At 41.2% G+C, this 27,734-nt stretch overlaps 1 protein-coding gene across 1 annotated transcript in view; it reads left to right on the top strand.

Annotated features, from left to right (window-relative positions):
* The first annotated feature begins 587 nt into the window (after positions 1–587).
* Positions 588–27,734, top strand: part of PRKG1 (protein kinase cGMP-dependent 1) — a 772,110-nt gene continuing 744,963 nt past the window's right edge. The window contains exon 1 of the mRNA XM_088144405.1: positions 588–1,190. Coding sequence (XP_088000531.1) covers positions 925–1,190 — 266 coding nt within the window. The 5' untranslated portion in view covers positions 588–924. The remainder of the gene's footprint in view (positions 1,191–27,734) is intronic.

The following is a 27,734-nucleotide window of genomic DNA, read 5'->3' as shown; positions in this document are numbered from 1 at the left end:
CTTCCAGTGACAATACCCATTTTATAATATTCCCAACTCTACAGGGCCTCCAAAGAGAGCACGCACCAATGGCTTAGATCCTTTAAACCCATCAGTGCCCAGAGTCACTCTGACAGCAAAGATTGATTTCTGTAGTTTATTACAAAAAAGAAGATGATGATGAAGAAGAAAATCCTTCAATCATTTATGAAGGGCATCTAACTTTTTTTAAAAAGAACCAAATCTGAGGCTCCAGTTACAAGAAGCTGCCTGACCCTTTAGAGCACGTGGTAATAATTGTTGCTATTTCGAGGATCACATCTTGAAAAGTGGTAGCGGAAGGTGTGTGTGTTTTAATCTCTTTCTTTTGCCCCTCTTCTTGTATGTCCCAGTTAACACGTAGGGGTGTGCGTGTCTGTGTGTGAAGAAGAGAGAGAGAGAGAGAGAGAGAGAGAGACTTTGCGCTGATGAGGAGTATGATGGGACTGGAGCTGCTATTATTAAAATGTCTTTTTCCACCAACCTTCTCCTCCCCCAGCGAATCCGGAAGGTAGGTATCAAGGGCAGCCAGCCAGAGCAGCAGAAGAGTTTTAATTGCTTTCTCAATGAAAGATAATCACCAGGTCCCAAGAGAGGCTTCCAGATTAGCACTCAACAACTCTCCCCTCGGTGATCTCAGCCCTCTCATCCTGTTGCCTCCATTTACAGCCCATTCAGCAGTAAGTGGATCGAAGAAAGCCGCTCACCACTATCCATTAGTGACAGCAGATCTCTCCCGCTGCCTCGGACTGACTTTTCCTCTCCCTCTCCCTCTCCCTCTCTCTCTCTCCCTTTCTCTCTTAGAGGCTCCATTCACTCTCCGCTCGCCTGGGTCGTTGCCGCTGCTTTACTCGCTCGGCTCCTCCGGGATCACAAAGTTGAAGCGCCGCGCCGGGCCGGGGAACCATGAGCGAGCTGGAAGGGGACTTTGCTAAGCTTTTGCTGCTGAAGGATGAGCGGATTAAAGAGCTGGAGAAGCGCCTGTCGGAGAAGGACGAGGAGATCCAGGAGCTGAAGAGGAAGCTGCACAAGTGTCAGTCCGTGCTGCCCGCGCCCACCACCCACATCGGACCCCGCACCACCCGGGCTCAAGGCATCTCCGCCGAGCCGCAGACATATCGCTCTTTCCACGACCTCCGGCAGGCTTTTCGGAAGTTCACCAAATCCGAAAGGTAGGGGCGATGCGAGCGGGGGGAGGGAGGGAGAGCTTCGCCGTGGGTTTCGATGTGTCACGCTTTTCACCCGGGGCTCCTTCAGCCCCCAAGTCTCCTCAGCGCTGGATGGCTGCAGCGCCTTGGGGGCGGAGTTCGGGTGGGCGCAGCCCCCCGGTCGCCCTCCGCCGGGTCTCCTGCTGGCAGCCCTGCTCGCCGAGCCTCCAGGTGGGGAGGGGGAAACTTGTCCCAAGGCTGGCGGGCTCCGGAGGGGCGACGCTTTCTGCCCTGCCCATCACGTGCCGCCCGAGTATCGTGCGAAGGGTCCGGCGGAGAAGACGGAGCGAAGCCGCAGCAGCCGTGCTCCCCTCTCCCGCCCACTCCGCGTGGCCCTGAAGTTTTTGGCGCCCCCGCCCCGCCTCCCTCCCCGCGAGCCCACGTCAAGCGGGTGCGGAGCCACTTGCGCCCCATCCTTTGGCAGCCGGGCTGCCTTTCTATTTTTGTTGAGCGTGCCCGAACGGCCGGGCATGCTCAGTCGCGGCCGCCGAAGTCGCTCGCCCTTCCTCCCGTTGCCCTTCGAAAGACTGCTCCCACGGCGGGAGGGGAGGAGGCTGTGCGCGCGGGGAAGCTCGGAGGCGAGAGGAGGAGGGGAGGGCGCTGAGAAAGTCAAAGCCCTCCCTCTTCTTCGCAGTCTCCCCCCGCCCAGCATCCCGCCTGGCTCATCCCCGCCCTGTCCAGCTGGCGGCGGCTCTGCTTTTTGCAAAGAAAAGAAAAGCGGGGCGGGGGGCTGGGAGAAAAAAAGTCCCGGACACTAGAGAAGAAGCCCCATCGATCGGCCTCCGCATTAAACCCCCTGTGGACATTAGCGAGAGGAAGTGCATTAGGAGCTTTTAAGGCCCTGGAAGTGCCGAGCAAGAAATGCGGGTTGCAGGATATTGAATATCCCATTAAGCTGCGCCTCTCTTCCCCTCCCCTCCCCTCCCGCCCTTCTCTTTTTGATGATCCCCGCCGAGCCCCAGCCGTCCCGCCTCGGTGGGAGCGAGAGAGGCGCGCGCGCGCTTGGCGCCGGCGGCGGCGCCGGGTTGAGACAGAAGAGGGTCAGGCGCGCGCGGGATGGAGCTGCCCGGGGCTTGGCTCGATTCGGGGCAGGGAGGGGGAAGATTCGGGGGAGCCGCGCCTGGCTTGATGGTTTCGCTTCGTCCCGGTCTTGCGGCACTTAAATACTTTTTTTTGGGGGGGGGGAGCATTTACAACGCTGCGGACCAATGGCTTCTTTCGCTGCCTCCCTATAAACGCTTTTTTGGCACCGGCGATTCCGGACCCACGTTATTCCGTGTAGAGGTGACTGCCCTCGACAAATTTATCTGAGGCTATCCTGGCAATGGAGGCAAGAGGCTCAAGGGAGCCCCCCCACTCCGCAAGGCCTGATTCCAAAACTGCTGGGGACTTCCAATTCCGTTGTATTCTAATGCCGGAAATATCCCGAGTATCTTTATATGTTCTGCAAGGACCTCATTCCATTTCCCCCCCTATGATTTGATTTGGTTTGGTTTATTTATTTATTTCACAATGTATAAGTCTGTATAACTTGGACAGTGTGACTCTCGGTGGTCTACAACATAACCGTACAATAAGATGATGGTGATGTTGATGAGGGTGTGATCCTGCTTTATTTACTCCGTTTTATGCTTAATTATAAGCTCTTCAGGCAAACAGCTCCTACTTGCAAAAGTGCCCTGAAGACTGATGAGGTATATAAATGACAGATAATAAGAATGATTACTAATAGTGATACTAATTTTATTATTTATTAATATTATTAATTTATATTTATTTCTAATAATAATCACTGAGAGCGATGCCATCTGCTTTGCCCTAATGGTGATCACTAATAGTGATACTACTTGATTTCCTTAGTTATTTATTCATGAATGAAACCATCGTTTTGAAGAAAGTTTCAGAGGTGCGCATATGACTTTGTTTTTAGCTGATACATCTGAACTTACCGTAGGCACCATTTTAGGTGAGTGGATTCCATTTGTGGGAAGGAAACATTCCTTTCAGACAGCGGACTTTTAGGCCTTGGGATTAAAATAAATAATTCAGCTATTTTATTTTCTCAGTGCATTTGCTGTGATAGGAAAGATGGAAGAAACAGCAGGCAAACACAGGAAGGATAGATGTGGAAAACATTTATCTGGAACCATCATAACCTTCTATGAAGTATAGGAGCAATGTCACAATAAATCCTCACCCAGAAATGCCCCCCAACACCTCAACTGAGCCAGGCACTTATTACACAGAAGTATATTTGAAACTGCCCAATTATTTGGGGTACCTTTTTAATAAATCAAAAGAGCTTAGTCAGATTCTGATGTTGTAATAACCAAAGGTTGGGTTCTTGGTACATAGCAACACCAAATCCTAAAAGACACTGATTAGCACACGTGGAAGAATCACCGAAGGTCAGCTATTTAAATGGCTTCTTGGTGGGGAGAGAAAAGTAGGTGAGGCTGGTTGGTTAAGGGAGGAACAGGGAAAGGCTGTCACTGTTCAGAAGGTCCACGGGGCAGCAAAACGACTAATGGTGTCTTAAACGGTTAGACACATCCCATACAAAATGTCAGAAGGGTGTGATTAAAAATTGGCTTCCTTGCAGTGTCAACTGTGGCTTGAATATGCGCTTATGGGTTTGGCTTCGTTTTTAGACTATTTCTGGTTACCGTGTCCTCCTCTCAAAACTGCTGGAGTTTAGGAGCTGTAAAGCTGAAATTGGGGCAGGTTGTCAGCATCTTTAAGACATGCAGCTTCCCACCCCCCACACTTTTTCCCCCTCTTTTTTTTAAGGGATGCACTGGATCCTTTGCTACATTTCACCATCTTTTTTTTTTTAAACGGTGTTAATGACTGAGGTTATTTTATGAATTTTGAAAGTCCTGCTTTCAAGGCCAGAGGTTCACTTGAAAGAGGCTACTGTGGGTCTTGTGTTAAAATTAAACTGGGCTTGTAAATATAGGATTTTAAGTTAGGGTTCCATGTGCTTGATATTCCCACTGGAAAATGATTTTGAAAGGGGTTTTGCAAGGCAGTGGATGCCATGCTTCAACACTCCTTCCTGCTCTTTTCCAAGCTGGAGGGGAACAGAGTTAGTTTTACATTTATCAGATGTCAAGAATTCTTTGTCTTCTTCCAACATTTATTGGAATTATTAAGCCCTGACTTCCTCTTTCTTTGTGGTTTACACTAGGACAGAGGGCAAACTTTTTTTTCCCCTTAGCATTTGGACTCCTGCTTTCGAATCAAAGCCATGAAGTTTATTTTCAGCACACTGACTCACTGTAGCAGGGAGTTATGACAAGTATAATATATGGAGATCGTAATGGTTGGAATTGAGGGTGGGAGAGATGCACTAGCATGTTTAAAGGAACAGAATGTCTTTTAATAACAAGACCACAGGCAGCTTTGATTCTCGTTCTCTGACCTGTTTCTTTAGATGCTCAAGTTTGGCTTTAAAAGGTTTTAGTTATTTTTAACACTACGTTAGATATGGTATTCTATTTTCTCTCATCAGAGGCAGTGTGCTCCCTTTCTGATAATTAAAAGAAGGCTGCAACTTTCAATTCATTTGAGAGATTCTATATGCACTTGCAGGAAATTTAGTGGAACTTACTTCTGAATGGATATGTATGGCATTGAATTGTACAGTTCTAGTTTTAAATTTATAAAGCCTGAGAGTTCACCATTAACACAGCTAATATACTTGGGAGTAAGCCCCATTGTAAACAGGACACCTTACTAATGAATAAGCACATTTAGAATTACAGTGCACATCCCATTAAACAATTGGATTTATTCCTGAAAAAGGTTAGCATGAACTGACATGCTATGGTTTCTTTGCTAAAAGATGGTAATAATGAAAGAGTGGTATATTTTGTGTTTGGAATCCTAAGTGAAGTTGAAGATTCTGGAAAATGTCTTGATATATAATGACCAAAGAAGGATTGTTGGGTAGATACTCTTGACAATTAGTCTTAAGTGCAAGGTGCCATCTGAACCTTGCCTTCCACTTCTACCTCAAATGAATAAAAGTATAAATTTTTTAATACTTTTTTTATAAAAGTATATTACTTTTTATTCTTTTTTATAAAAGTATAAAAGAATAAAAGTAACTATAACTGAACAAATGATATACTCAAACACAACTTAGAGAAAATGGATATAGACCTTTCCCCACTACTGTGTTAAAGTGCTATGTACCCATCACTGAGCTGACACAAAACAGCACCAGCATAAAACTACCTGTCCCCATTGCCAAACCCCATTCTGCCTCTATTGTATCGGTTCTGTGTCACTGCCAAATGAAACATGTAGGAAGATGTGTTCCTCATTATAGATGGGGTTTTCTTCTAAAGATTTGTTGTCATCCCTTTTAGTACATTATGAACCAGCAGGAAAATCACACCTGTTAGGGCACTAGAGGATGAATGGAGTGGATCAGATTTAAGGAGTTTGTGCTGTTCTGCAACTTTAAGCTGCTGGACTTCCCCATGTAAACTGGGTGGAAATTAACCCAGTTTAAAAAAAAAAAACTCTTTCCAGATGTTAACCCCTTCTTCTGTTGGTCATGGTGGCAGCCAGGGATTCTGCCAAGACCACCCACATCACAGCCCCTGATGAGTGGATGGCCCACCATTGTTAACCCTCCCACCCATACAAATCACTCTCCTTTCCATGGGCAGGTCTTTGAGGACGTGTAGAATAATCTCCCAGTAGAATTAGAGTTGGAAGGGAACGTTGAGGTCCAACCCATTACTCAGTGCAGGAGTTGCTCACTTGGGTTGGGCAACGGGGGCAGGAGGTGGACACACAACACCTTCCTTTCACTGTTCTTGCTGTTGCTGGGGGTAGAAGGAGAAAGCAGCAATTTCCTTGCATTCCTTGCCTTCTCCCAGCTCCACTAAGAAGCTTCAATAAGCCCCAAACATGACTTGATCCTAGTGCAAGCGAAAGGGAAGAAGGGGTCACATTTCTTATCTCTCTTCTATATGATTGTCAAGAAGAGGTCTAGGGTTTGCTTGCTTCCTTGCTGTACTCTGCCAAGTCATCCACATACCTGAGATTCTTTCCTCCCCTGCCCTTTCTCCTACTTGCAACATACCTTTCTCCCCTCCTGGCCACCCCCAGCCTCTTGCCCCTCTGTTTTTAGGGCAGCTTCCTTGCTGCTGCTAATCCAGGCTATGAGTTGCTCCGCCTGTCTCTAACCACGTGGGAGAAGGAATGTCTCCCACCAGGTGCAAGCATCTGCTTTCCATCACCACCCACATGCCACACCATAGAGGTGTCAAGGTGGTTGGGTGAAGGGAAGCTGGGTTGCTTTCAGACAATGCCCAAGTCTGCCATAGCGCAATTTGTGCGGCTGGTTGGTTGTCTCTGCAGTTGCCAAGAATGCAATGCAGACTCCACATCCTTTTTCCCAGCTAGAGAAAGAATCTTTTTTTCCTCTCAGCATTTGGTGATTTCCAATATAGGAGGGAAACATTATTTTTTATTTATTTTTATATATATTTCGAATTTAGACATCGCTCATCACAAATTATGATATGCAACTTGCAAAAGGAATTGAAGCAGTGATGAATGGAGGTCTGATAAGCCTTACACAGATTTGCAAGGCTGAGTGGCAAATGACCAGTGGCTATTAGCTGCTATGGCTAAATAGAGGCAGTATATCTGTAATGATCAGCTTATTCCAAAATTCACCCCTTTCTCTCCCCACTCCTTCTGTCACCTAAGGTTTGGAAAAAAGAAGGTGGGGGGAGTAGTTGCACCATTCTTCCTATGGGACTGGTTGGAAGGGGGAGAAAGGGAGGCCCACAGTGGCTTGGTTCAAGAAAAAAGAATAAAATTCTCTGTTTCACTGGTCCAGCAGCCCAGGATAAAATGGTTGTGGAGGCCTGTGACCAGTGCCTAGAGAAGAGAAGATGTTCCTGCCTCAGGCACAGTGGCCGGTAGAAGTGGAGGCCTTTGCTTCTGATGAAATGAAGCCCAGCAGCTCAATCAGACGGCACTGGTTTGGCTTGCAGAAGCTGGAAAATGCTATTTTTTGTAGGAAAAGATGGAAGTTGCCTTCACTGGGGACAAGTAGAGGATGACATCATGTGTTCCAGGCCTTGAGAAATGGTTAGTGCCTTGCACCTATGCTGGGGCAATCTGGTTGGGCAGATCAGTGCTCTCCCTGGCTTCTCAAGGCTGAATTATTGAACCCTTCTCCCACCTCCCATTTGTGAAACAGATGGGAAAACAGAAGGGTAGAAGTTGCCCCAGAGAAGGAGGTGTGGACCTTGCCATGAGTGTGCAACTTGTTAGGCCCTGCATAGTGGGAGAACTGAAACAGACTAGCTGCTGGGGAAAGGAAGAGGAAGTGAATGAAACTGAATGACCATTGATGGCCCGATGGCCCTGAAGGACATAGATGAGTCCAGAAGCACATCCAGCACATTCTGTGGCCTGGCAGAGGAAGTCAACCTCATCATAGATACAGGGCTCCCTAGCACCAGAAGCTGTAGAGTAGACAAATCACTCGTGTCAGACATTGCTGATTATTTTCAGCTGTTGGCACTTGCCTATTTGGAGACATTAGAATTTACAGTTGGTTCATTATTCATGTCCATTATTTGATGTCGGGAATGCACCGTCGAATATCCAAAAGAGATAGAACTTTTATATGACCCAAAGTTAGCTTAGGCAGAAGATTGAAAATTGCATTCAGAAGCCGATGCATTTTTAATCTACTGTATTTATTTAATTTATGTATTTATTTGTGCTGATACCACGTCATTTGTTTTTGTTTTATCTGTTGCCAAAAAAACCAAACCAACTTTTTTTGGATATTCTTTTCATCACTGTCATTGTATGCTATTTCTTCCTGAGCGGTTACATAAATACAGTACATAAACGAATGCTTCGGATTCAATCTTCAAAACGTGCTTTGCAAGAATGTGAATGGTAGCATCTACTTAAAATAAATTAAAGCAGATGCATCTTTTCCTGTCACCATTAACTTTGTCTCAGATTAAAATTAAAGGACCTATTTCATTAAAAAAAAAAATGATACATGCTTGGGTTGCTTTAGAAGAGGTATTCTTTCCAATGCGTCAGAGGATGCCTCTTTTAAGATAGCAAATGCTATCTGCAGTTTTTATAAGCAAGTTGGCATGGTATAGAAATTGGCTTCTGTCGGATTCGAACTGGAAGAACTAGGTTCAGATCTCTGGATAACCATGAGCTCACTGGGTCTGCCAATCTCAGCCCAAGATTGTGTGATGATAAAAGAACTGGGAAATCCTTAAACCTATTGGGAATGAAATTAAAGTTTAATTATATTTAATATATTTTAAAATAATAACACATTTAAAAATGCAGTTTTTCTGAGATCCCGATTCAAATGTTCATTGTAACGAGAGATAGGTTTGGAATGTGCTGCAAAAAAACCTCTAAAAGCTAATATGCAAATGAAATAAAGCCTATTTTAATTCTTCTTTACAGTTATCTTTTTTAAAATTCTATATCAAAATTTTAAACTATTGATTGAATAATATGCCACTATTTTCAAACAAGAATTCTTTTTTGTAAAAGAGTTCTATAAAAGAAAGTACATGTTCATATACTGAGCATGGGGTTCACCCAGTTGTTGAAAATGATCTGCAAAATCATGTTAGAGATTTAGCCAAATATGAGAAATATTTGCAGTTTTTACACTGATATTTCCGTTGCATACCCCATGCGTTAGTTCTTTTTATTATATTATACAACTAGGCATTATCACATAACAGAGCAGAACATTCCAAGGATGGTATGTGAAAAATTACTTCCTTTCACTTGTGTGATAGTGTTGGAAGTTTCTTGCTTCTGGTATCTGTGAAACAATAAACAAATATATCATAATTACTTTTAACAAGCCGTCCTTGACTTAACATATCGTTATCATATATCCTGTATGGCTGTTTATGTTTTAAATTGGCAAAGGGCACTCTGGATAATCTTGGTTTTGAAAAGATTTTGGTATTGATTTATGGGAGTTATATTCCAACGTATCTGGATCACACCATTTCAGATTCCGTACTACTTTTTATCATTTCCTTATTTACTGTCTTTTGTATAATATCTGGCAACTCAAACTTATTGAACTGGTTTGTCAGTTTCTTACCTACCTCAGTCAGTGATTATAGATCTGTTCCTAGAAGATCAATTTATGGGACCTTTTAGGAAGGTCACACATTTTTCAGCAATGGCCATCAGAAGTTGTTGGGAATAGCCTACAAACTATCTCAACGTATACTCTGGTTTGTCTGCGCCATTATGTAGCCTAATGATTCTGTCTCTGCCTTTTCTATTAATACTGTAAAAGTCCGTCTGCCACTGCACTCCCTACAAGTTGTTGAGTTTGTTATGAAGGCTGCCTCTGAAGCTCGCTGGCTTGCATGACTTTCTTCTCAATCGTATAATAGTTTCTGCTGGGAGATATGTCTCTGTGTCTCTCTCTCTCTCTCTCTTTCTCTTAGTCTATGGCCATTCAGCAAAAAATATATATTGTTGGATCTTTTGAAATTTGAAATACATTAAAAATAAATTAAAATATATACGAGACTATAAAGAAAGAAAATAAACATCTATTGCCAGTAAGAGCTCTGCATTGCTAGCAGCATTCCAGAAGCATTTTGGCCTTGATCTAATTCAAGCCGCAATTACTGTGGCGCACAGAAAAAACAACACTCTCTTATTCTGTGCTCAAGTTCTACTGACTATATGCAGAGGTCTATGCAGGTTTTCTTTTTTGTTTGGCAAAAATATGGAAATGGTATGTCGCTATCTTCTTCTGCAGGTTTTTTTCAACCTCCCAGCCTAGCCTACAGACTTAAGGCCTCTTGCTGGTCTCCCATCCAAGCAGTGATCCATCTGACCCCTGTTTAGCTTTTTTTTTTTTCAAGCTTAGACAAGGTCATTTAGGTACTTCCAATCAGCTGGACATTACCAAGGGTTATCATTTGAAAGAAAAGGAAAAAAAGAGAAGGAATGTTCACACAAATGCATGCGCATTTAAAAAAAAAATTGGAATGTTTTGACATAGTGAAAAATAAATCTACATGGGCTGAGTTTGCACAGCAAGCCAGGATGAAGCTAGTTGGCTAGCCTGTCATTCAGTGTGTTATATGACAGAGAGAAAGCTGTGACTAGTGCCATATTAATCTCTCTCTCCTGACTGTGGAAACACTTGAAATATTTCTGACTTCAGTAGAAATCCTCAACTGGTTTTTAATTTTCAACCCTCCTGATATAATCCACCCCACTTCAAAAGAACAAGCAATTCTGTGAAAGTTGCTTCAGTGCTAATCTATATCTTATACATGATAAAAGTTTTACCACTGGCAGGATAAACAAAACAACATGCAGTCCTGTGCATGTTTATGCAGACATAAATTCCACTTTCTTTAATGGAAAATTATTCTCAAATATGCCTGTTTAGATTTATACCCTAATACTCTCAAATGAACTAAAATTCCATGAAACAAATGACTTCACTTCCGAAAAGCTTTAGTAGCTCTAAGGGCTATCTCTGTAAGGCCTTGTCATCATCTGGAGATGTTGTTTTTATGGTTGTTTGGAAAATACCAAGGAACAAATTGAAATCACCGCTACCAGAGCCAGCTCTATTACTGGGCAGAATCGTGGGGTTGTTCTGAGTAGCGGAATATGACTGATGTAGTAGGATCAAGGCTTGCAATTCTCTTGCCATTCAGATAAAGAACTGTTGGCAGATAAAGATCAGTGCTTCACTACAGGTTGTGAGATGCCAGATAACCTACCAGATGAGGTAAAGGATGCTGGCCAGGACTTACCCTGAACAAAGATTCAGCTGCCAATCTGGTCTATAGGAGCAAGAAGCATACGTTTCATCTTACCTTTCTTACATGTAGTCCTCGCTTAGCAACCACAACTGGGACCGGCAACTTGGTCGCTAAGCACCACAGTCACTAAGCAGAAAATCATGTGACCATGACAGACTTACAACCTCACTTCCCCTTTAGTCATTAACCAAAACATCACTTGATTGTGATGTGCTTATGACCTTACTTCCCGTTCGGTCATTAAGCAAAGTGGCATGGTTGCTAAGCAAAAAATCAGTGAGTGTGACTTACGATTTTACTTCTGCCTTCTCTATTAACTCTGCTTGTCACAAGCCAGTTGCAAAGCACATGAATGGTGGTCACATGACCGCAGGATGCTGTGATGGTTGTAAATGCAAGGATTGGTTGCAAAGTTTTTTTTCCCCCCTACCATCGTAACTTCAAATGCTCACTTCACAAGGATTACCTGTATTAAGGAAAATGTTTGGGGCTGGCTATCACAGGTACAAACTGTCAGAGCAATGTATTCTTAATATTTATTTGTTGCTGCTTGAGCAGAGATGTTTCTTGAATAGTAGCTTGCTTTAAAACTTCTTTTTTTGTGTGTGAGGAACAAAACCATCTAAGGAAGATTCCACCCACTCAACCGTGGTTGAACACAAAAAGCTAAATAGGTTCTGATCTGAGTTTTAGATAACAGACTACTATAAAATCTCAGGGCTGGAATCTTTTAAAAACATCAAAGAGCAACTCATATTTGTCCAGCTAAGGAAACTATGTGAATGACTGTATGCTTGCTTGACATAACTTCTAGACCAGTCTTTAAGATAAAGTTCCCAAGATATCACATCATTAATAGTAAAACCTATTTATATACTAAGTTCATACATGAAGGAAAAGTTGTAAAGCTAATTGTGTTGCTTGGTGGAGCAAACAATCCTTTTAAAGGAAGGGTGTTTTGTTTTTAAAAAAGAGATACTCATTTGTATAAGGATATCTTTGTGTTGTTTTGTTCGGTGTAACAATAAAGACACAACTAATTGAAATTCCCTCTAAGTATCCCTTTGACTCCAACACTGGTAGAATTCATCTCTTAATTTCTATTCTGCTAACAAGTCCTGGTAAGAAAGTTCTTGAGACAGCATTCATTCTTGTGGCAGGAAAAAAAAAAAAAAAACTCCCCCCCCCCCAACTATAGCCAAGCATGACTAGCTTATGAATGACTGCAAAGGACAGCAAGCTACTCATTTTCTAAATGATTAATGTTGCATTTTATTGTCATGAAGAAATGTGGCTGTGACATTTTCTATCTTAGGTACCATCCTAACACTTGGGTACTGATCTGAAGCTTGATTTGGGAAGTGGAGTGCAAAACATCTCAGGCAGCAAAATAGTTTGCCTACCCTGAGAATGGCCTTTCTTCTTTGGCATCTGCTAATCAAGTAATTTTATGGCATGCCCCACTACCTTACAGCATCCTCCTCTTTGAAGAAATGATGTCAATTTACTGAACTAAAAGACTACAAGAAGCAAGATGGTTTCATAACCTAATGAGACTCCAGCAGGTACAGAACCATCACTAATCAAACCCACTTCTTATCCAACATGGTTATAAAACTGTAAATCAGTCTTCAACTTTCCATCAGAGCTGTTTGGAGATGGGCTGCAATAGTATTTAAGACAGGCCAATAGGTCTAAGTCCCAGCAAAAAATCCCTGTTCGGCATCCAGGATCCAGGAGTGTGACAGTTACAGTTGTTGGGTATCCAGGTTCAGGAGCAAGGAATTGACACAGGCAGGCACAAGATAGAGGTCCTCAAAGCAAAATGGGACAGGTCAGCTGAAGTTAAAAAATCTTCTGTACTAGGAAGTGATAGGATCTCATTCTGCAAAGATTCAGCACCCTTTGGGAGCCTTCCTCTGCCTGCAACCACTAGTTAATCTGGCTGACTTAAGGGTCTCTACCTCTGCATTTTTGAAGGCTGGGAGGGAGGTGGCCATACCTCCATTTCTAGGGCTGAAGCTTCTGTAATAGGATCAGGAGCACTAGAGCCTTCAACCAGTCTTTCACTGCTAGTACTGGGGCTTAGTTCTATGATCTCTGGGTTTCCAGGTTCTTCAATAGGGTTTTCTTCTGAAGAAGATGACATATTTAGCTGGCTCCTGAAACTTTGAAACTTTGAAGCTGACCAGGGATTCCTTAGTCTGGAGTTTAGAACATGTATTATGTTAATACCCCATCTTTTATCCAGCAGTTTCAGTGTTCTTCATTCTACCTCCACAATAGCAACCCTGAGTGGCAATTGGGATGAGAGAAGGTGACTGGCCCAAAATCCCCTAGTGGGTGGCGACAGGCTCTCCTTGTCTTTTAGTCTGTATAAACCACTATACCATGTTACTTTAATATGCTCAATATGTTCTTGAAAACAAGGAAAACAAATATGGATTTCTTAAACTACAAGGTTACAAGAAGCAAGAATTTCTTGGAAACCATGAAGATGGTCGGGGGATGCCTAATCCTTCAGAAGACATTCTGGAACCTTTGCTCAGTTTCCCTGGAGTGCCTTTGTGATTCAATTGTGATTCAAGCATTCTATATAACCTAACAACCATGAATATACAGGTAGTCCTTGCTTACCGACCATTCATTCAGCAATCTTTTGAAAGTGCTGAAAAAGGAGACTTAAGACTGGCCCTCAAAGTTGCGGCTGTCGCAGCATCCCCGTAGTCACACGATCACGATTCAGACACTTGGCAACCGGTGTGCATTTATGATGCTTGTGACGTCCCGTGGTCATGTGACCCCCATTTGCAACCTTCACAGCTGGCTTCTATCAAGCAAAGTCAGTGGGGAAGCTGGCAGGAAGTTGCAAGTTGTGGTCATATGACATTGTGCTTAATGACCTACAGTGAATTGCTTAACAACTGCAGCTAGACCTGAAGAACTGATGTCATAAGTTGGGCATGGTCACATGTCGTTTCATTAGCGATGGAGTTGCTGGTCCCAATTGCAGTTGGTAATTGAGGACTACCTACTTCGTTCACCTTTGTATTCAATCCACATTCATTTAGCATTCCTTCATTCCTGACCCTATCTTTGCTGTTTCACAACATATGCTTTACAACATTCCCACTGTACTCAAGTTACTTTTATGTTTCTCCTGGCCTACTCAACTATCACTTCAGTATCATGTAAGACTAGAAACATGCTCTTATACATAGCAATTTTTGCTTCATTTGACCTATAATTCTATCCATTTCCCCATCTTTATTAAACATTGTACCAAGTTGTACAAAAGTATGTATTCTAGTTTTTGCCATTTATGTACAGTTTACAATAATTCACTCCATTTTCCTGGTGAGATGGTGCTATCTTGGTCATTGATACATTAATTTTCAGGTCCATACTCCTTGTTGCATCATCATCTAACATTCACTTCAATTCATTTGATTTTGCAGCCAGCACCACAGCGTGATCTGCATACATAAGTACATGTACATTCATGTCTCCAATCAACTTTTGTGTAAACATTCATTTACGTTTGTCCATAAATACATTAAGCAAAGGAGACATCACACATCCTTGTCTTACTCCCTGCTCAGTGTTGAACCATTCACTAAGCATTTTACTATTACTACTACTACTACTACTAATTTATTAAACTTGTATGCCACCCAAATCTCAATGACTCTGGGTGGCTTACAACAATCAAACCAAGAAAGTACAATAAAACACACATTTTAAAATAAATTTTATAAAATATAACTCTGCATGATTTATTTCCATAACACATCACTCTTATTACATTCATGAACCATCAACTTTCAGACCTTAAGTCTATTCGCTTTATAATATGCTTTTTCCAATGTATAGTATACTTTTCCAGCTTGCTTATATTGTAACCAAGCAGGCTACCTATTTCAGTATTAGCCTTCACCTGCTTCCTCATTGTAGCTTCGACCTTATTTTTGATAAGAACTAAAGCTTAGACTAAATTTGTCTTTTCTTCCTTGCATTGGTTCAACTTACATATTCAAGCAGCCAGGATGGCTGTAGTTCTGCTCAGTCCAAAACCTTTATGCTTGCATTAATAAGGTATTTAACCCATTATTAATGAAGTAAAATAAATTTAAAAATGGGGCAGTGAATCTTGAAAAGTATCTGTTACTCAGGCTTAATGGTTAAAACAGAGGAAAAATGAGCATCTGGAATGACACAGTTGTCCACTCACTTTTTCAGCCTCGGGATTCCCAGAGAGAAGGAAGGTTGAGAGCCTCACCCAGAGACTACTGTACCACTGATGACCTCATCAGTCTTTAGCACAATTGGAAAGTTTTCTAATAATGCAAAATTCAGCTAGTTGAAAAAGAGTATAAGGGAAATTAAATATTACCATATCACATTTTCAGTATTTTTTTGCAGTTGCCAAGAACATGAAAAGAGGACTTTCTCAGTTTTTGCTTCTCAGTCAGAAACATTTGGTCAATTGACCGGTCTAACTCATCCAGTTCCCTAGGAAACCTTCATCAATAGGCAAATACACTGTTATTCAGGCATGTTTTTGGCCTGATTGAGGTTCATTTATGGCTACTGTGAGCATTGCAATTGGTTCAACTGATCCAGTCTTCTGTCTGCTTCATTTCTACACTCTATTTTACAGTTATTTTATACTTTATTTTAATTACTATTAGCCATCTTGAGCACTATTTGGCAGAAAGGCAAGATTAAAAAATTAATAGTTATGGTTGGATAGATAAGTATGCAGCTGAGCTGCCATATTCTATTCTATGACTGTTGGTTATCGAAAAGGCTGCCAAAAGCTGTTGTAAAATGCAGTTTTAAAAAGCCTTCTGTGTTGTTGCATTAAGATCAGTTTTGCAAAAGTAAAGTCTATTTTGCATAAATTATATAGCCGTGATTTTTTTCCACCTTGGATACAGGTAGTCCTTGCTTAATGACTGTCCTGTTTAGTGACTGTTTGAAGTTACAATGGCACTGAAAAAGTAACTTTACAACTGGTTCTTGCACTTACGACCGTTGCAGTGTCTCCCGGTTACATGATCAAAATTCAGGTGCTTTGCACTTGGCGGGCATTTACAACTGTTGTGGCATTTCACGGTCATGTTATCGAGATTCGAGTGTTTTGCAGCTAGTGTAGTCATGTGATTGCCATTTGCGCACTTCACAGATGGCTTCCAACAAGCAGAGTCAATGGAAAAACGGTAGTAAAATTGCAAGTCATGGTCACATGATGTCTCGCTTAACAACTGTGGGTGATTCAGTTAACGACCATGGCAGAAGTGAGGTTGTAAGTTCAGCGCGGTCACGTGATGTTTCACTTAACAACTGCGTGGCTTATCAAAGGAGTTACTGGTCCCAATTGTGGTTGTTAAGCGAGGACAACTTGTGGTATCAATTGCCTAAGATTTTATGGTTAAGCCTGATTCATGCAATTTTTTGTTTACTGGTGTTACCATTTCAGTTGGCAATGTTTAGTCTGAAAGTGTACCAGTGGCCTTCTTAATTCTTTATCAGAGAGATATTTAATAGATGGAATTCTTCCCAGTACTGCAGATACATATTGGAGTTCTCCACATTAAAGGTTTTGGTGTACCCCTTGCCTTATTTTGGTGGTAAGAGATAAATACCACAGGGCAGAAAAAAAGATTATCCAAACAGTGCTGCCTTTTGATTCCCCCATAATGTCTTTGGGACTATTTGTGACACTTCCTAAGATCCAGACCTGTTGAGGTGCTCTGCTCTCAAAGCTTTGTGGGAGAACTGCATTGGTAGGCACTACCTGCTCATGCTCCAGTGTTAAATACAGCACAAGGAACTTGGTTGGATCTTACAGTGATCCAGGTGTCTGCCACCACCTAAATAAATAAATAAATAAATAAATAAATAAATAAATCTGGTGAGCTTTCAGATTTATGTTTTGAAGGAATTAGTGGGTGTAAAATTGCTGATTCTTGGAACAGAAGCTCCTGTTGCCTTGTGTGAGCTGACAAATGGAAGTCTGCCTTCTAAGTAGGGATAGAGGAGCAGTGGTATCTGGATTAAATCCCTTTTAGGAGCACAGCTTTTCCTGAGAAAAAATGAATATGATACAAATCTGTACGTTACTGAATAATGTAGATGTGTTACTAAAAGCTATTTGAGGCAGGAGAAGACACGTGGAAGCACTGGGGGTCCAAGAACTTCTGTGTAGCTGAGCCTAGATTGGATGAGAGGGAAAGAAAGGAATAACAGAGCAAAAAGAAAAAGGAAAGGAAAGGGATTTATCCTAGGAAACAAATAATAAGGAAGCAAAGAAAAATAAGTGGCTATGTATATGCTTCTGCTGAGACAGCCAGTGCAAGATCAGGATAAAGATGTTTTTGGCAGATCAGACTATTTATCTAGGCTAATACTTTCTACTGTGACAGGCAATAGCTTTCCTTAGTTGCAGATGGATCATTTCTCTCAGCTGATAGTCTGATTCTTTTAACTGTAGATGCCAAGGGTTACATGTGCAAACAAACCTTTGTCTCCTGAGCTATGGCTTTATGCTTGAAGTTTACCCTGATATCTGGATGAATGGATAAATACCTTGACTTAAGCAGGAGTAACATCAGCCCTATGAGGCAGACCAGACCAATAAACAGATTCCACAGAAGACTAAAAGCTACCTTTATTTAGATGGGCTATACTAACATAATCTCTCAAGTCTGATGGTGCTCCCCTTTCTCCCTCTTTTATATTCATGTGAATTAGGAGGGGGTGTTTGGGATGTTTTCATAATTTTCCATCATAGTTTGAACTTAAGCAGTGTTTCCCTTGTTGCTTTGGTAATGAATCTTCTCTCTCTCCACCAAGGTCATCCTCTTTACTTTCTACATCTGTCTACATGGTATGGTGAGAGAAATCAAGATGGCAGCCACAATGGTGAGAATGAAGTTCTACCTGATTTTTATGTGTGTCCCACAAGTGATGGACATAAAAACAGTGGACTATGATCACACCATTGTGTCTACCATCTTGACTTTTCTTACCATACCTTGCAGACAGCCCTCCTTGAATCAATATGAAATAACAACGTGTCAGTCTAAAGCAGTGTTTCTCAACCTTGGCAACTTTAAGATATATGGACTTCAATTCCCAGAATTTCCCAGCCAGCATGCAAGCTGGGGAATTCTGGGAGATGAAGTCCACACATCTTAAAATTGCTAAGGTTGAGAAACATTGATCTAGTACCTCAGTTTACATACAGCTAAACTCCCTGGTAACCAATACTTACAACATCTTCCAGGTTTATTTACTTCACAGTATAGTTGGGAGGGTAAAATGGCATGTGGAGTTGATTGATACACATTGTCTTGACTTTTTTTTAGAGGAAAGCCACAGAAAAACCATAATAAATAACTGAAAACCTATTAAGACCATGAGAAGCATAATATTTTGTATTGTTTACATTGTATTCTAGGGTGACTCTTTAAATGAAATGGAAATGAAAAGAAAAATGAAAACAAATAGGTCATTTGGCCTAGCTTTGTTAGTATGTCTAAGGCTTAAATAAATTATGGCTATGTTTATTACAATTATCTTTGCTATAGCAGAAGGGAGGTTTCAAGTTTAAAACCTGAGTAGGAATCACTCATCAGAAAGAGCCCAGAGTCACTGGTCTGAGATGGGCAGCTATATAAAATGGGTGGCTATATAAATTGAATGAATGAATGAATGAATGAATGAATGAATGAATGAATGAATAAATAAGCAAGGTCCAAAGAATGGAGCTAATAGCAATAGAGCCCACCCCTAGAAGACTTCAAGCAGAGTTCTGGTTGGAAGGAAGTAATTAATTCTTGAAACAATAGATTTATCCTAGAGGTAGCAGAGGGAATCTCTGAAATAGAAAAGCTTCATTAGCTCTTTCTGATGAGTGATGAATTGCCTTGAAGGTAGAGCAACTTCTGAAAAGCAAAGCTATTGAGAGTTTATTTAGCTGGATATTTTCTTCCACATCAGGAACTGTAGGCAAGAATGTTAATAACAATTTATTTATGTAATCAGATGTGCTAGAAACTCACATTTTATTCTGTGTAAATAATTCATGGTCTTCAGTGATGCTGTTACTCCTATGATTATGTCATAAGAATCAAGGTATTATATTTCTATAAGGTAAGAGAGGTTGTTTTTGGAGGGATAACAGTTCAAGATTTGGTAGCTTAGCTAGTATTTTCTAATTGTAGGGTCTGAGAACTTCATTCAATATGGGAGAGAGTAGCATAAGCCCAACCCTTTCTAGTTTATAAAGAGAACACAAGCAGAACAGTTAGTTGTTTTTATCACAAATATTATTTTACTGGTCATGGGAATACTATACATGAACTGGTTGGTGGTTGGTTGGTTGTTGTTTTAAGCCATTTAACATTCAACTATTTCCCAGTTTCCAACTCTTAAGAAATATTTAATATATTTTGACAGGAAACTATTTGAATGTGCTATTATCTGAAGCAGAATAGAAGACAAAATATCCTTTATGATTGTAATTAGTTTTTTAAGTGTTTTGAAAAAGCAGGGCTAAAATAGAACAATATTGCTTGTATATCTTATTACTATTTAGTTTTTCCCTTTTGTCTGTTTTGATGTAGATTGAAAATATCTCTCTGCAAAGTACTGTTAAATTCTCTTTGTTGCATTATTAGTGGGAGAAAGAGAATTACAATTCCTCCAACTAGACTGAAGATAATTATTATTATTGCTTTTGTATTATATGTGAAGGCAATTTGGGAGGAGCCAAATGTATTTTCCAAGTTTCATTTGAAGTGAAGACTATAAGTCTTTACAACACATCCTTACGTATAGTTAACTTACACATGCTTATGGAATCTATCCCATTTCCTGGGTTCACACAGTACACCAAGCCATAAACTGACTATACTGTTTAGATTTTGCACTACACACTAGGCTAAAATGTGGTTGGCTACTTTTGGGTTTGGTCTAGCAGATGTTAATAAACTCTGCTGATGATATAATGGCAGGAAAAGCTATTGGGTAAAAACGCTCAAGATGGATGAGAGTTCCTTAAAAAAGAGAAATTAAAAGCATAATTGCCCAGTTTCAACTAGGGAAACAAATAGAAGACCCCAGAAGAAACCTATACGGCTGCACAAAAGCTAATGAACATGTGAAAGTAAGAGAAGATAAATCGAGCAGAGGGAAATGTGATATGCAGGTAGCCCGGATTTGAAAACTTGATATCAGGAAAGCTAACGCTTAGAGTAGCAACTCTTTTAAAGCAGAGATTGTCCTAGGTTTGAGAAGATGGCTTCCCTGAGATTTCTAAATGAGATCTCTCCAGATTCTTTGCAATTTACTCTAAATAAAACCTAGGGTTAAGTCCCGAACCTGCAGGGGTTGGGGGTAATACACTGTGAGGGATTGCTTTATGGAGTCCAAGAAGAAAGCAAACCTCTAGGTAGGAACTCTCCAAAACAGCTTTACTATGTGTGGTAAGGAAACAGCAAGCATTGAAATGATCAACAGTATCGTGAGAAGGGCGATGTCTAAATTTGAAATATAAATAAATAAAAACCACACAAATACTATAATATATTTCAACACTGCTAAGATACTTACTGTATATTCTATGAGATTAATTTATTCTGTTCTGCAGAGAGGCTTCCTTGAAGAATCCATTCTGTCCCTTAAACTATGTTCTAAAGCATTTCTTTTCCAAAACCGCTATCTTTAGTACATATTTAAACAAATTAATAATTAAGAAATTGGACACGTAGGGAAAAAGGCAACACGGCTACTAATGGGATAGAGAAGGGAGTCTGTGATGGCAGGTCAAGAGAGCTGAATATGTTTTGCCCTGAGAAAAGGTGACTCAAGGATAGTACTTTTCTAATATTATGTGTTACCGAGAAGGCACAGTCCTGTTCCCCAATGCTCTCAGAGCGCAGCCCACAGAATAATGACCTAAATTGCAAGGCCACAGATTTTGGTTGAATTGTAAGACAAAATCCCAACAGTTAGAGGAGTTCAGCAGTGAAGCCAATCACTCTGGGGAGTGATGAACTCCTCTTCATAGCATTTGTTCAACCAGAGGCTAGGCCGTCATCGATAGGGGATGTTTTCATTTCGATTTCTGCACAGAACATGGGTTGATCTCATTGGCGTCAGAGCCCCCATCCAACTCAGTTAAGCCTGCCACTGTGATCCTCTTCAAGAAAGTGAATCTGGCTGATCTTTTCTGTATCTATGAAGTCTGCCTCATACTGGGCTGCCGTTAAAGACAATGCAAGATCTTAGCTGCTAAGACTGGCTGCTAAGACTGACTAGCCTTATAGGCTGCCTGCTTGAGTATTAAGAACATAATTTATTGGTCTGTCTCCAGTGTGGAAGGTAAGAAAGAGGACACTCTCTGTTCCTGTCCTAAAGTTGGAGAATAGATAGACCCATTGGAGTATACCCTTGCTTTCATTCAAGAATCGATGTGCATTTGAATTATGCATGAAGTGACTTCTAATCAGTTTTACATTTGGTTTTAAAATGGTATTTAAGCTGCCTCAAGTGCAGGAGAAGCAGAAGAAAAATATTTTCAATAAATAAATGTCATAACCACTGTTAATCTCTTGAAGCATATCCCATTTTTAGCATTGCAGGAAGAAAATGGAACTGCACAGTTGTGATTTTTCTGATAGAAGTTCATATATACCATTTAGCATGTATGCATAAAGAACAAAGAGAAAGGCATTTCTTAGAGTTGTGACAAAAAACCTGCCTGATTTACTTTGAGTGTTGGATACAGTATCCTAAAAATAGACTCACTGGGTTGCTCCAAGAGTAGTTTATCCTGAGTCTTTTCCAGTACCAGAGTGCAATTGGTAATTTAGAGCCTGTAAGCCTTGAGGAAGTAGACAGAATTCTCAGCGCTGTAAGCCACCTGTATATTACATTCATACCCTTCCTGGTTGGTTAAATCCTCCTATAAGACGGCATGTGGTTGGATCCACAGGGAGGAGAATTGTGTGAGAAGGTGGTCCTACTTGCTTTGATGGAAGTGATGGTGCTTCTCCTCCTCAAGGAGCCATCATTGGGCTTAGCATCACTGCATCATTTCTGACGGGTACCCAGCTTTCCCTCTTTGAGGAAGGTAGTGGGGCTGAAGCTTCAGAGGGTCCAGGAGGAAGTGGATAATTTGGGGTTTAGACCCAGTTTAAAGATGGCAGTGATTGTGTTTGTGGATAACTTCTGGCAGAATCGGGATAGGGGTGGTGTGATTCTCCTGGACCTCCTTGATCTCTTGCCCCCCATTGATATCATCAATCGGTATCCGTCTCTGAGGACGGGGAGCAGGGGCCACTGTATTGCAGTGGTTTGTATTCTTTCTTCATGGTCATTTCCAGTCATGTTCGTAGGGGAAGAGACTGAGCCCAAGACCCTTGCTTGGCAAGGTTCCTCAGGGCTCCATTCTTTCCATGCTCCTATTTAGCAGCTATCTGAGGCTACTTAGTGAGGGGTCAGGTATCATTAATAGGCGGATGATGCCCATTAGTATTTCCAACCATTTGCTGATCAAGTGATGCTGTGGAGGATCTGTTTCGATGCCTGGAGGCTGTTGGGGTCTGCATGCAGAAGGACAAGCTTAGGCTCAATGCTAGCAAGACTGAGGAGTTGTGGATTCATGGCATCTCTGTTTTGTTCTTGATAGGATGGGACTTCCCAGATGGAACTGGTGGGTAATTTGAGGGTCTTCCTAGATTCACAATTCCTTCAGGAAGAGAAGGTGGCACCCATGGCCTACCTTTGCACTGATCCATCTTGTGTGTGTGCCAATTATGCCCTTTCCTGGATTGGGAGGCCTTATTTGTAGTCACTCATGCCTTACTCACCTTAGTAATAGACTACTGCAAGAAACTCTACATGGGACTGCCCTTGAAGACCACTTTGAAGCTACCACTGGTCCCAAATGTGGTGGCCTGAGCACACACCAGTTTCCCCAGATAATACCTTTGCTCTATATGCTGTACTGTTTTCCAGTCAGTTCTGGAAGCAATATAAGGTGCTGCTTTTACTATAGCTTCATGGTTCAGGGCCAGGGCCTTCCTCCAATTATGTTTGGCCATTTTATTAGACCTCTTGTCCATGGCCATCCTTGCCATTTGGAATAACTTCCCCCCATCCCAGTCTGCACAGTTATGGCCCTGCTATCATTTAGGAAAGCCATAAAATGCGGCTTTTTCAGTAGGCTGTTGGCAAGATGATGTATGGCTCTGCATTGATACTGGTTTTCCTTCCCCCATATGGTAGTTTGCCATGTCTCTGGAATTTGAAGGGACAGGTATTGAAGGGATAAAAACATCCTCAAGGATATTTTATTTCTGAGTTTCTTCTTAGAATGTTTAGAATCCATACCACGTTTACCTTCTAAGCAATAGATTTGATTTGATATGATATGTGTGTTGACCCCTGACAACCACCTGGACAAGTCCCTGCAATTTTCTTGACAAGATTTCAGAAGTGGTTGCCACTGCCTGCTTCCTAGGGCTGAGAGAGAGTGACTGGCCCAAGGTCACCCAGGTGTCTTCATGCCTAAGGGGGGACTAGAACTTATAGTCTCCTGCTTTCTAGCCTGGTGCCTTAACCACTACACCAAACTGGCTGTCTGATGTGATATGACGACCTTGGAAATGCCATTGGATGTCCCTGAAGCTCTGGAATGAGAATTGAAGATTTCTGAACCAAGATAGGGGATATTGGAGATGTGAATACAAATCTGTCTTGATTTGCCCTGATTGTCTCCATATTCAGACTTTGCTCCGAGTTGGAGCAGAGCCTTAATGTTTCTATTTAAATATTCAGCGTCAGCCAACTGAATTTTGCTTTGTGCTATTATAGCATAATATTCTCAAAAGTAGAATGTGTCCCTAACTGCACATGGGAAGTTGCAAAGCCCTCCCTGAAGCCTAATGTAGAATTGTTCATCATGATTGCCTGAAATAATATGTGACTACTTCCTGACTATGATCTTTCGCAACATTTATCTTCTTAATTGATCTCTTCCCTCTGTTGATGGTTTTTCTTCCGCACTGAAGAAAAACATTGTTGTCATTTCTTTCTCTTCCCTCATGCCAAACTGTGTGTGGGTGTGGGTATGTATTGTTCTAAAGCTCTAATGTTAATTTCCCATGGGTTATCATATGCTTAGCCACAAGATGGCAGCGGGAGTTAAGTTTATCACACATGAGGACGTGTTACGGTTCCTCCAAGTTCTTCATTCCTCCAGGCAGTGGAGATTTGAAAATAAAATTAGTTACAGATCAGTTCTGCTTTCTTCTTACTGATCCATTTTATTCCTACCTATCCCTATTATGGGAAAATATTAAATGAACCTCTTACGTTTTGCAGTGGGTTTCAAGAAGACAGGCTTTTGGCTGTGTTCCTGAAGCCTATTGGACCCCAAAATCTCTTACTCAACTTCCTTATTGCATTTTTGTCTCACTGTGCACATTGTAAAACCAAAACATTGCTTACTAATTTATAAAATTAAAACCAGAGACTTGAATCCTGTAAGTGGTGATGCTGTAGGCATTTCTTCCCGTTCGTCTTCAACAAGATTGCACCATTGCCCTGCCCTGCTGGTGAATAGCCAGTGATCCAGAGTGGAAAATGCAGGAGGGTTCAGGCGGAGAGTTCTCAACATGAAAATATACAGTAAAATAGACCCATGGTTATTTTAATTCATATATGAGAAAGGTGGAATTTACCCAATGGTAGTTAAGTCTAGGGTGGCACAGACTAACAGTAGCACTGCAAATAGCATTACTACGTTGAATATACAGGCATTAAAGAAATGGAACAACTTATGGAACATCTTCCATAAGCAGGCATGTCTAGAAAGTGCAATTCTTGTTTCGAGGGGGGAAAAAAAGAGAGGTACCACATAGTGGGGAATGAGATATAATGAGGTCATGGCTAATTGACTACAATTTTCTCAATCAATATTCCCTCAGAGCTTTCCGTTCAGCCTGGTGTAAAATGTGATTCCGTTCATCTGTACCTGGCTCTCATCACGTTATTCCCCCTGAGGCTATAAGTGAAGTAATCTTTTCTGATGTCATGGCTTGCATTTTAGAACACTGGGTATAAACTGCAGATATTAACATGCAAGGCTGCTGACAGAATTATGCTACAAAGGATTGTGAAAAGAATAGCAGCCAGACCTCTGGAGTAGCTATGAAGAGACTTTGTGGGTTTAAATTGTCTAATGAGTAGTGTAACATTTAATCCACAGCCCCGATGAAGTATCCCACTAACTACTAGAGGGATCAGGCCTTGACATTTTTTAAAGGCTGCCATACATTTTCTTGTCACTGGCTCAGAACCAGCACTATATCTTTGCATATAAATAAAGAGATCCACCAGGAGGCAAAGGTCTTGCCAAACCTACAGTATTGCTGCCTGAAAAAGAGCAACAAAAGGTGACAATAATGGGGAATATTGTATGAAACCTAACACACTTCCTGCTTCCGGTTGGTAGATGACACATTCAAGGGCAAATGTCAGGCCTAGCCCAAGGAACTCCTGGAGACCATGCAGGTTCAATCAGCAACGTTTATTAGCAAGCGCTTATTTACGGAATCTTCTCAGACTGACCAGTAGTTCCCAGGCACAAGTCTCTACTATCTTCTGGAACAACCTTGGCAACTTTAAGATGTCTGGACTTCAGTTGAAGTCAGTTGAAGTCCAGACATCTTAAAGTTGCCAAGGTTGAGAAACACTGTTCTGGAATGTTTAGGGATGCGCCAGCTTTCTCCGCTTATCTCCAGAGCGTTGCTCTGGAGACGAGAGCACCGTTTTCACCCCCCTTCCTCCATTCCAGTCCATCACAGCAAAAGCCCAATTCGTCAGTTGGCTGAGTTAGTCATCAAAATGGGCAAGTGAAAAGAGCACACAGCAACATGATACATGTCTTTCATTCAATCACGATGTTATATGGGTAGCCTGAGAATGGCTTGAGGCAAAGTAAGGGTCATAAAGAGATGGTTTCCCCAGCTCTGGGATCAAGCGTTGGTTGGGAATTCTTGAAGTGATAATCCTAGTATACTTATGTGGGTATCAACTTTAGAAGATTGTTACTGCGTGTTTCTTAGGGTTGTATAAAGCATTAAAATGAGGCACTTCATATGGTTTGTTGGTGCAAGCAAAGCCCTGCTTGGAACATGAAAGCAGCCACATCCTGCAAAAGGGTTAAGCAGCTGTGTCAAAGGCTTTCTCTGCTTTTTTGCAGAGTCTACACAGTCACTTATCTGATGGTAGTTGGGAAGTCTTGTCTGTGCACCCATGCAGACGGCTGGGATAAACGTTCAAAACTGCTGGTCCAATCCTTCTGGAAGGCATGGTTGCTTTAACACTTAAAGAGCAAATGCTTCATTTATGCAACAGACTTTGCAAATTGCCTTCTTGAATTCTTTGCTCACCTGTACTGTTTATAACATTCCTTACATATTCAAATATTTAACTAACAGACATGGAACCTCAGTGCCACTATCCCAACCTTGCCTACTTGATTATCTGTAGCATGTTGCTCAAAGGTTATGGCCCTTTGCACCCAACGTTGCATACTCATGCAATAGAAGACCTGTTGTTATTGTCATCATCATCACCATCCTCCCCCTCCTCACAATCACTGGTAGGATTTTAGGCAATTTAAGAAGGACAGCAACAAAATGAAATGTATCCAAGGGCAAGAGAAATGGTGAGGCATCTGAAGATCAGAAGGCCTATGACGAAAGACTGAAGGAACTGTATTGTTCTGGGTAAAAAAGAGATTAAAAAGCAATGTAGCAGCCATCTTCAAATTCTTCAAGAGTTGATCGATAGGGTCAATCAACAGAGCAAATTTTGTCACTGATGCTTCAAAAGAAGAAGTTCAGATTAAATAAAAGACTGTTTGGACTAAATATTAGCAACTATTTTCTAATTATGATGCTTAATAGTGGAACAGATGGTCTCAGAAGATGAGAGCCCATCATTAGATATGTTTTAAGCAGAGACTAGGTGGTCACATTTAGAGATGATGTAATGGCAGTTTTCTGCATTAGTGAGCATAGGATTGGATTATCTTTAAGTGTGCAGCTATAACAAATTGTGAAACAAAACAAGTTTCCCCAAACATTCCTTTTTTTACATGACAGCTGTAGAAGTAGAAAATGCAAACCTTTGCTCAGATTTTTCATTAGTTTCTTTAGATAATTAATTTAAATGATTGAAAATCAGCATTGTATTGGACAGTTCATATTGATTTTATGAAAATCATCATATGGTCTACAGTGTATAAACTTTCTCACTTATTTTGTCACATTTTCTAATTACCCCATTCATAAGGGAAATCTGTGATATCAAATTTGATGAATAATGCATTTTGGCTGTGATAGTCACACAAAGATGCTATTTTTTTATGAATTTGACAAGCACATCCATCCATATAATTTAGGAGATAAACAAAGACATGTGGGATCGCATAATTAATGTTTCTGTTTTCTCTTTTATTGATCTTCTGTATTTGCTTTAAGACAATCTTGTCAAATACAGTCACACTCTCTTATTCATTTCTGGCTTCCCCAGTAATTAATTAGCTATTTTTATTCATTTAATGCATCATGATTAGATA

The sequence above is a fragment of the Python bivittatus genome, unplaced genomic scaffold, assembly GCF_059951505.1.
Source record: "Python bivittatus isolate LINGU-HERP-01145 unplaced genomic scaffold, Pbiv_v1 ctg000400_np1212, whole genome shotgun sequence".
In the NCBI taxonomy this organism is placed as follows: Eukaryota; Metazoa; Chordata; class Lepidosauria; order Squamata; family Pythonidae; genus Python; species Python bivittatus.
Note: the sequence above shows the minus strand (reverse complement) of the source record. Positions and strands in the feature narration are given on the sequence as shown.